At 35.0% G+C, this 11,053-nt stretch overlaps 1 protein-coding gene and 1 pseudogene across 1 annotated transcript in view; both read left to right on the top strand.

Moving 5' to 3' along the window:
* The window catches only part of LOC116026970, a 14,743-nt gene extending 11,040 nt beyond the window's left edge, over positions 1-3,703 (top strand). The window contains exon 4 of the mRNA XM_031268395.1: positions 3,641-3,703. Coding sequence (XP_031124255.1) covers positions 3,641-3,703 — 63 coding nt within the window. The remainder of the gene's footprint in view (positions 1-3,640) is intronic.
* LOC116027824 lies at positions 2,110-4,216 on the top strand (annotated as a pseudogene).
* Positions 4,217-11,053: the final 6,837 nt, after the last annotated feature.

Genomic DNA, 11,053 nt, shown 5'->3' with positions numbered 1-11,053 from the left:
TTAGTGTGATATTGGAAGGAGTTAATACCAGCCAAGGTCCCTCAAGTTTGATGGTTTCGCCAGCTATAGTCCTAAACTTTGATTTTGAATTTCATAGTCCTCCGAATTATAATTTTTGACCTTCTTACGGTCCTCCCGTTACAAGGAGCTATTTGCACCGTGATTTTCAGGGGTAAAATAATACTTTTGCTTAGTTTATTTGGCGCTGACGCAGTAGAAGAGGAGTTTTCCCCTTAAAAATACCCCTTCGTCGGAACACTGCAGGTTTTACCCTCTCGATTGTCCGCTCCACTGAGCTTTTACGGTTGAATATTGTGCTAAACTTCAATACTGTTATTGAAGGTTGGCTATCTTTCTCTAATCAATTATTCTGTTGTGCATAGTAGTGAACTCCACAGTCTTCCCTAACTCTACTGCCGGCGCCGCCACTCACGGCAGCAAAAACGGCAGCGACTGCAGATGCTTCAACATCCTTAGCAACAATCCTTCTGCTAGGCCCACTCCCGGAAAGTCCTCTCAAGGCAACTCCCAAATCCTTTGAAAGCTTCTTCGCATAAGGATATGCTACCACTCACTTCCCTCCCTCCGACGCCGGGTGCGTCGCCGACCCTAATTTCGCCGCCGCTTCATTGACGACGGCGGAAACAGTGCCAGAAGAAGAAGAAGAAATATTCACCAGAGATACATCTTCAACTGCCGGCGAAGACGCGACGGGCTTAGATTCTCCAGTGGGGTAGGATACGGGACTTGCGATTGGGCAATTCTTCCATGGAGACGGGACTTGCGATTGCCGCGGGATTCTACTCCGCAGGAAACTACTGAGAGTGGGGATATGGCTTTGAATCCTTCTATGGAAACTTATTTTGAGAATATGAATGCCAGGTTTTCTGTTCAAGATACCACTTTTGCTTCTTCTTCTTGTTGTTTGGAGATACCCATTGTTGATTATGATTTCTTAGTAGTAGATTTTGATGGACTGGGTGAAGAAGGGTTCGTCAATTAGTTTATGAATTTTTGACATTTGATTGACCAAATTAGCTAGGTTCATTTTTTGCATCTAATCTGATATTGAGCTCTTCTTGCAGTTTTAAGTTTTTGGAGCCAATGATCATTGGTCACAATTTTGAATAATATTTTTCAATTTAGATCGTAAACCTCTTTAGGTATTCTGTGAAGATACAGTTCTTTGATATTCTTCTATCACTGCATGCTGCAATTCTCTCTTTTATTCTTTAACAGATGTGCTGTCTTTCCCTTTCTTACTTGCAAGTGTGTGAACAGATGTGCTGTCTTTCCCTTTCTTACTTGCAAGTGTGTGTATTTTTTTTTTAATTTAGATCATAGAAAATATATTTTCCAAAGTTGGTGCATTAAAATGATTTCCAAGGAGCGTTAAAGAATAACGTTTTAATCTTTTCTGCAACTCATGGTTCATTAAGATTACCATTTTACCCCTGAAAATCACGGTGCAAACGACTCATTGTAACGGGAGGACTGCAGAAGGTAAAAAATTGTAATTTGGAGGACTATGAAATTCAAAATCAAAGTTTAGGACTATAGTTGGCGAAACCATCAAACTCGAGGGACCTTGGCTGGTATTTGCAACTAACCAATTGTTTTTATGCATTATTGGTAATTGTTGAAATTTTATAGGACGGGTCGAACTAAAGAGCTTGCAAAGGAAAGTAAACATGATGATGCAGGATCTAGTAGGCAACGAACAAGAGTACAACCCTCTAAACGTCAACAACCGAAGGAGATTCCACGACAAGTCGTTCCGGAAGAATTGGATACAAAGCCCCTTAAGGAATTTGTCACCAGCGGAGCGAGCATTAGTGGATGTTNAGACTTTTCGAATGGAGGGGTCCAACATATCCCCCCATAACCTACGAGTTCATAGCCACACTTGATATTAGGCGTGAGGCCAACAATGCAAGGCAATCGATATTGATGGTTTCCCGATCTTCAGGCGATCGGCCGGCGGGCCAACACTACCGGAAAATTACAGGAACAATAAACAAAAGCAAGAGTAGACACCGTATTTTNTTCATCTTTCTTGTTCTTTTTCTTTTTGTTTGTCTACAAATTTGGTTCAAATCTGCTGAAATTGGACTTCCTTTTGGGGTTCCGGTAAAACCCATTTCTTTTTTGCGTTGTTTCGTAATGTTGTTTGTGGTATAAGATTGTGAATTTCGCAGATTTCCTCTCTTTTTTTTTTCGTTTGGAATCTTGTTTTAGGGCTTTAATTTGTATAATTTGGTCTGATTTATCTTGCCCTTCGGGTTTGCATGGATTGATTCATGAATTTAAGATGTGGGTGTATGTTCTTTTGCTAATAAATTTTGAATTTATCGGAAAGATTAAATTCTTGTGTTGCGCAGTTGATTTTTATTAATTCTTTGGCTGTGGGTTATAGTGCTTGTTGATTCATTCTGATCTTTAGTGCCTTGATCATAATTTGCTGAAATGAGAATGTATTAACTATGCGATTACCCTTTAACTACTAGTAAGCCAAGAAGCTGATTTGATTCTTGAACTTTGGAGAAATGAACTCATATTATTTACTTGTTAAAATAGAAGTCTATGTCTTCTCGATCGTAACTGTCCAATGTGATGTCTGATTGTCAACACTCAAGATTGAGGTTTTGGTGCGAAACTGCCAATGTGCATTTCGCCATCACAAATGTTTTTGCTGTTTTGGTCTTATGACATGGTGATTAGTTTTCATCGAACTATTCAGTTGCCCTCCTTTGCTGGCTGCTTGTTTCTCCCATCTCCAATTTGCAACATTTTTAGGTTCTATTTTTCTCTATATCTTTTACAATTGGAACAAAATTTGAGTTTCAAGGGTGGGAAGGGCTTAGTATAAAGCCCGGTTTAGAGGTAACTTCTGAATTTGCTTGGTAACCAACTAGGTAGATGCATCCCAAACACAACATCTATTCAGATGCTTTGGCGGTGATTCAGTAGTCTATTGTATCGCCACCCCTCTGGAACCCTGTGCGCCCCTTTATCCTATTTGGAAATGCTCTTCCCCCCTACTGAGTGTTCTAGGAGGAGGAAAGATAGGTATTTTGTCTGCACTTCAAGTGGGATCTCATGAATGAATGTTTATGGGAAGATTAATTTTTCAGAATCTCATGAATGTGTTGGGCCTGAGACAGAGTCTCTAAAGCAAGTAGTTTTGCTGTTATAGAAGGTTAATCAGAGCAATTCCGTCTACAATATTAGAAAATTTGGCAAATATAGTAGTTTAATCTTGCTAGGATATTCCAGATCAACGGATCAAGGCTTCTATGTAGTACCGCATAGGATCATATATCTTACCTCATTTGCCTGATATGATATTGAGTCTAGTCTTACAACATTGGCTGTGCATTAGAGATGTGTACTTATTATCTGTGTGAAACAGTTGCTATATATTCCAACTGAGAAATATTTTGACAACTGAATTAAATTGAGGTTTTTTTGTTGCTTTTTATGGGGTAATTAAACTATTAAAGCAGTTATGAATCTGGTTCTATGTGGATTTATCGACTTTCTAAAATTTGATGATGCTTTTGTTGAATTAGTATATAAATAAGAGTTGATCAATTTTCTTGAAGTTAGTGTTTGCTTATCCTTTTATCTAATCATGCAGGTTACAAATTTCAAAACCATTTCTGCCGAGAGCTACAAATTGCCATCATTCTTTGCCGAGTAGAGATTGATGCAAGTGTAAACGTTATGTCTGTACTCATTGAAGGTCTCCCTGATGCGGTTGCCCTAAGGTGCCTTGCATGGGTTCCCTTCTACTTTCATCCCAAGTTAGAACTCGTTTCTCATTCTTGGAGAGCAGCTGTTCGAAGTAGTGAACTATACAAAGCTCGTCAAGAGGTCAATTCATCTGAAGAATTTTTGTGTGTGCGCTTTTGAGCCTGATAATCAATGGCAGCTTTATGATCCTGGTTGTGACCTTTGGATTAAACTTCCCGTCCTCCCTTCAAATATAAGACAACTCGCCCATTTTGGCGTTGTCTCCACTGCTGGAAAGCTTTTTGTTCTCGGTGGTGGCAGTGATGCTGTGGATCCCTTGACTGGTGACCAAGACGGAAGCTTTGCAACTGATGAGGTTTTCCCAATATTGCATTGAAAGATTAAAAAATTATTTCAATTAAAGTAGTGTGTGTGTTCGAATCAAATTATTATTTTAATTTTAACAATTTTTTAATTAAAATTCAAAAAGTAAAACAAATGAAATTAAAAATATCTATAATACAAAAATAATAAATTAAATATAAGATTTCAATTTTATCTTATTAGAATAAATTAAATTTGACATATCTATTTTGATTTAGTTTTTTATTTTATTTTAATAGAATATATAGGCAAAATGGTCAAATAGGCCCATGTACTATTATTGATTGTTCATCTAGCACCATGAACTAAAATATGGTCCATCTAGGTCATTATACTCTTAATAATTTTTCATCTAGCATTTTTAGCCTATTTCTAACAAGTTACTCATCTAATTTGATGACATGGAAAAATAAAATTAGAAAAAATGATGACATGTTATTTATGTGGATGTTTTGGATGATTTTACCCTATTTCATTAATGAAGAAAATGATTTCTTGCAAAGAAATATGGTACAAATCAAAATTGTTATATAATGTTTTAACTACAGTGTACTGCACTACTGTGCATGTATAGTGGGGTATTCAAAATTGTTCGGCAATGAAATTCCATCAAAATCGATATATGAAAATTAAATATAATAACTTAAGATATTGTATTGGGTAAATTTTATTATTTTTTAAAAAATAATTTAATTTCATATATTGATTTTAATGGAATCTCATTGTTGAACGGCATTGAATAGCCCGCTATACATACACAGTACACTGTAGTTGAAACTTTATATAGCAACTTTGATCTCTGCCCTATTTCATTGCAGGAAATCATCCAAAAATACAATATCTTAAGTTATTCAATTATCCAAAAATCCAAAAATATTAATTTATTTTTAAAATAAAATAAAATTTACCCAATACAATATCTTAAGTTATTATAAAAATAATTTAATTTTCATATATCGATTTCAATGAAATCTCATTGCCGAACGATAGTGAATACCCCGCTATACATACACTGTAGTTAAAACTTGAACTAATATCATTTTTGGTCCCACGACTTTTGAGGTCTTATCACTTTTGGTGCACAACTTTAAATTTTTTCAATTTTGGTACCTAACTTTGTTATTTTTATCAGTTTTGGTCCTTCCAGCCAAATTGATGGCAAAATGTTGCAGAATTTTATATTTTAAGGACAAAATCATTATCCCAAAAAAAGATCTTCAATATCTAAACAAAAGAAAAATCATATTAAGAGAAAAATAATGATCTGTTAATCGTCGATGCTATAAATCTCATAGATCTCTATCTAGTTTCTGTCTGTCTTCTCCATTATTTGCGCCGATAGAACACCTATAAATATGATTTTACAGTGATTTTGTTTAGATAATGAAGACGTTTCATTGAGATGACGATTTTACCCTTAAAATATAAAATTCGACAACATTTCACCGTCAATTTGGCCGGAAGGACCAAAACTGATAAAAATTATAAAGTTAGGGACCAAAATTGAAAAAATTTAAAGTTGTGCACCAAAATTGATTAAACTCAAAAGTCGTGGGACCAAAAGTGATATTAATTCTTAAAACTTTATATAGCAATTTTGATTTCTACCCTATTTCATTGCAAGAAATTATTTTTTTCATTAATGAAATAGGGTAGAAATCATCCAAAACATCCACATAAATAACATGTCATCATTTTTTTTAATTTTATTTTTCCATGTCATCAAATTAGATGGGTAACTTGTTAGAAATGGGCTAAAAATGCTAGATGAAAAATTATTAAGTGTATAATGGCCTAGATGGACCATATTTTAGTTCATGGTGCTAGATGAACAATCAATGGTAGTACATGGGCCTATTTGACCCTTTTGCCGAATATATATTTTCATTTTTATAAATTCTATTACCATTAAATTACCATATTATTATTTAATGACTTTAAAAATGATAGAGATCTAATATATAGCAATATAATGATGGAAAATAGAATTAAAAATAACAATAAGATTGCATTTGATTTATTTTTATTTTATTTTGCACCAAAGTTTACTTTTATGCACATGAAAAGTTTAAAAAAGAATTATTTCATGTCATACGTAATTTAACTATAAAATTAAAAGAGATATATAACTAAACTTAAACCAAATGAAATTATTTTAATTTTATTATTTTTTGAATTGAAATTCAAAAAAAATAAAAAAAATTAAAAATATCTATAATATTAAATTAAATAAAAAATTTCAATTCTATATAAAAGAATTTAATTTTAATTAATTAATATACTTAAAATAATAACATGTTATTTCAGTTCTATATAAAATATTAAATTAAATAGAAGATTTCAATTCTAATAGAATTTAATTATGTAAGTCCATGTTAATTTTTAGAGTCATTTCCATTTTTTGTCCTACTGTTATTGGGGCATTGCCAATTTTAGTCCACTTCATTAATTTTTGCTACATTGCGGCCAGTCTTATTTAGTCTTTGCCACTTTTAGTTCACCGTTAAAATTTTCATCAAAGAACCGTCCAAAACAGAGGTATTTTGATCTTTTCATGCTTTGATCATCTCCTTTACCCTTTGTAGTGGTTTTCCTTATTGATTTTTATCCAATGAAGAGGTCCGGCGAAAGCCATGGCTTTGTAATGTGGCTCACATGGGTTTCGCCGGACCTCTTCAATGGATGAATATGTGTAAGGAAAACCACTGCAAAGGGTCAAGGAGATTATCAAAGCATGAAAAGACCAAAAATACTCCTATTTTGGATGGCAATTTGACGAAAATTTTAACGGTGGACTAAAAGTGGCAAAGACTAAATAAGATTGGCTACAATGTGGCAAAGATTAATGAAGTGGACTAAAATTGGCAATGCCCCAATAACAGTAAGACAAAAAATAGAAATGACTCTAATTTTAATTATATATTGCAATAGTATGGTAAACAATCAATCTACAATATTTTGAAAATGAACCAATATTATATTAAAAATGAATATGATATATTGATCAAGTATAATTTTATGTTAACCCAATGGGGTAATATATTGATCAAGTATAATTTTATGTTAACCCAATGGGGTAGCTCAAGTGGCAAATGAGTTCTCTTTGTCGGGAAGAATTCCGGGAGAACCCGGGTTCGATTCCCACAAGTGACAATTCCTCCTGGGCCAACTCCTGTGCCTCTTGGAGCGAACGTGGGTGGACCCGGACCATTAAATGGACGGAGAAAGACCCCGTGAATTTACCAAAAAAATAATAATTTTATTTTAATTGAATACATTAAAATAAAAATATCAATATAGGTGTTATTTAAAAGTTTTTAATTAGAACTTTTTAATAATATATTTTTGTATATAAATTTTATTTGTATATAAAAAAAACTAAACTTAAATTGAAATAGAATATATTGAGTATTAGTTTAGTGTATCTTAAAAGTAGACAATGATTCATGGTGTAATAAATATTTTAGTGTACCTTAAAAGTAGACAATGATTCATGGTGTAATAAATATTTTAGGTAATCATTACTATAAATTAAATTATATATAGTATTTTTGTTATTATTTAATTAGGTAAAAAATGATTGTAATTTCAAATTTCAAAACAGAAGTATTTTTTTAGGATGGGCGAGAAAACAACACTTCTGTTTTAATATATACTAGTGTTGCACCCGTGCGATGCACGACCATTAATAGATAGTTAGTTTAAACATCGACCATTAATAGATAGTTAGATAGATAGTTAGTTTAAACATCGACCATTAATAGATAGTTAGTTTAAACATATTTAACTGTTCAAAGAAAAAATGACATTAAAAAGATTTTTTTTTTTGAAAAGGAACATTAAAAAGAAATTGTTTTAATATTCAATAAAAAAATATAATTACAAATTATTGAAAATTTCTTTGTACACCACATTCTGAGTACAGTTTAATAAGCTCTTACGTTCATCACAAATTAAGATTTTGAGTCCATTAGGATTACTAACTCGCGAAACTGCCACATATAACTGTCATGGTTAAACAAGAGCACATTTTAATTATGGCAATAAACCCATCTACGGGCAGAACGAAAAGGGTAGACTTACTTATGACCCAACTCAAGGGAATGGGGGCAAGGGTAGACTTACTTATGACCCAACTCAAGGGAATGGGGGCCAGATGACTCATTACAAGCCTAATTATAATTCTCAGTTGGATTATGCACAACAAAGAAGGGACGACATAAGAGAGGTCGACGAAAGACTCACAAGAACTATCATGGAATTGAAAAACGATAGAGCCAATCTTAAGCAGGAGATTACTCAGGAGATTAGATAAGAAATTTCAAACTTAAGACAGGAATCGAAGGCTACTCTTAAGACAATAGAAAACCAAATATCCCAGATGTTTAAAATGATGTCCGAAAGGCATTACGGGCAACTTTCAAGCAATACGGAGAATAATCCTAAGGAAAGAGTCAATGCTGTGGAAGCAATTGAAGAGAAACATAATGAATGCGGTCCAATGGATGTAATTTGTGGAATATGCAATTGGGAGAAATGAAGAATGAAGAAGGAAGTAGAGAAGACTACCTCTTGTAGTCCAAGCCTTGAGAAGAACATCGAAAATGCTTCTTGTGAAATTCCAATGAAGAAAGAAGAAGGAAATATCACCTCTTGTGACCATAAAGAAGGAAAGAACGAGGAGATCACCTCTTGTGATCAAGCTAAGGAGGACGTGTTGCAAAAGCACGAATCCAAAACCTCAAAATGAAAAGATAGGGCAAGAAAATGTACATTTAATGCTTTTATGCAAAAAAATTTCAATGATAAAAAATGTCGTGAATTATTTGGAAATGAAGCTTATGATGATAAAAAATGTCGTGAATTATTTGGAAATGAAGCTTATGATGATTATGCTTGTTTAAGCAAAGAGATTTCGGCTTTTATGACTATGGGTTACCCCGTAAATAAGGGTGACCCGGGATCTTTGGTAGTTCCTCTTTCCGTTAAGAACATGGACTTTCCAAATGCTCTAGCCGATCTTGGAGCTTCAATCATTTTAATGCCCTCTAGTCTGTTTGAACAATTAAACTTACCTAGTTTAAAGCCGACAAGGCTTACACTTCGCCTAGCCGACGGAACCACGCGGTATCCAAAAGGTCTAGCGGAGGACGTGCTTGTGAAAGTAGGAGAATTTTTAGTGTCAGTCGACTTTATTGTTTGTGAAATGTGAAGGGATGAGCCCTTTGGCTCTTTAATCCTTGGAAGACCATTTAAGCTACAGCCATGCTCGAATTGATGTGAGCCGTTGGAGCATTTTAAGCTACATGCCATGCTCGAATTGATGTGAGCACGGGAGTTGCCTTGAGATTTGATGACAAACCGAGAAAAAAAGAAAAGGAAAGAGTTGAAAAAAAGATGAAGAGTTGAAAGCCATGGTCAAAAGCAAAAACCAAGACCAAACCGAGATGGAAGAATGAAAAGTTAATTTGAAGAACACATGGGTTCCAAAATGTTTTCAAACCACGACAAAGAAATATGGTTGAGTTAGAAGGAGACACGTTGCGTCTAGCCAGAGACATAAAACGTGGCGCTGCTTGGGAGGCAACCCAAGGTTTTAATAATTAATTTACGTTGTTTTATGTTTTGTTTTAATGCTTTATTAGTATTCTCGTTGGTATATGTTTTGGGAGACTAATTTATAGGGTTAATGGTCGAAAAATGCTATAGGAGAGCCAAAATTGAACAAAAGGCGAAAGGAAAAACCGAAACCGGAGGGAAATACTGGACTGGACTGTCCACGTGTCATTGACGCATGAAGGACACGTGGATGGATTCCAGTATCCATCCATGCGCCCAGTCACGCGTGAAGGACGCGTAAACGAAGCAAAGTGGCGTAAACAAGTATGCTCGGCCGAACNTATTTGGAAATGAAGCTTATGATGATTATGCTTGTTTAAGCAAAGAGATTTCGGCTTTTATGACTATGGGTTACCCCGTAAATAAGGGTGACCCGGGATCTTTGGTAGTTCCTCTTTCCGTTAAGAACATGGACTTTCCAAATGCTCTAGCCGATCTTGGAGCTTCAATCATTTTAATGCCCTCTAGTCTGTTTGAACAATTAAACTTACCTAGTTTAAAGCCGACAAGGCTTACACTTCGCCTAGCCGACGGAACCACGCGGTATCCAAAAGGTCTAGCGGAGGACGTGCTTGTGAAAGTAGGAGAATTTTTAGTGTCAGTCGACTTTATTGTTTGTGAAATGTGAAGGGATGAGCCCTTTGGCTCTTTAATCCTTGGAAGACCATTTTAAGCTACAGCCATGCTCGAATTGATGTGAGCACGTGACATTTTAAGCTACATGCCATGCTCGAATTGATGTGAGCACGGGAGAATTGCCTTGAGATTTGATGACAAACCGAGAAAAAAAGAAAAGGAAAGAGTTGAAAAGAAGATGAAGAGTTGAAAGCCATGGTCAAAGCAAAAACCAAGACCAAACCGAGATGGAAGAATGAAAAGTTAATTTGAAGAACACATGGGTTCCAAAATGTTTTCAAACCACGACAAAGAAATATGGTTGAGTTAGAAGGAGACACGTTGCGTCTAGCCAGAGACATAAAACGTGGCGCTGCTTGGGAGGCAACCCAAGGTTTTAATAATTAATTTACGTTGTTTTATGTTTTGTTTTAATGCTTTATTAGTATTCTCGTTGGTATATGTTTTGGGAGACTAATTTATAGGGTTAATGGTCGAAAAATGCTATAGGAGAGCCAAAATTGAACAAAAGGCGAAAGGAAAAACCGAAACCGGAGGGAAATACTGGACTGGACTGTCCACGTGTCATTGACGCATGAAGGACACGTGGATGGATTCCAGTATCCATCCATGCGCCCAGTCACGCGTGAAGGACGCGTAAACGAAGCAAAGTGGCGTAAACAAGTATGCTCGGCCGAAC

This window comes from Ipomoea triloba, chromosome 8 (genome assembly GCF_003576645.1).
Source record: "Ipomoea triloba cultivar NCNSP0323 chromosome 8, ASM357664v1".
Classification (NCBI taxonomy): domain Eukaryota; kingdom Viridiplantae; phylum Streptophyta; class Magnoliopsida; order Solanales; family Convolvulaceae; genus Ipomoea; species Ipomoea triloba.
Note: the sequence above shows the minus strand (reverse complement) of the source record. Positions and strands in the feature narration are given on the sequence as shown.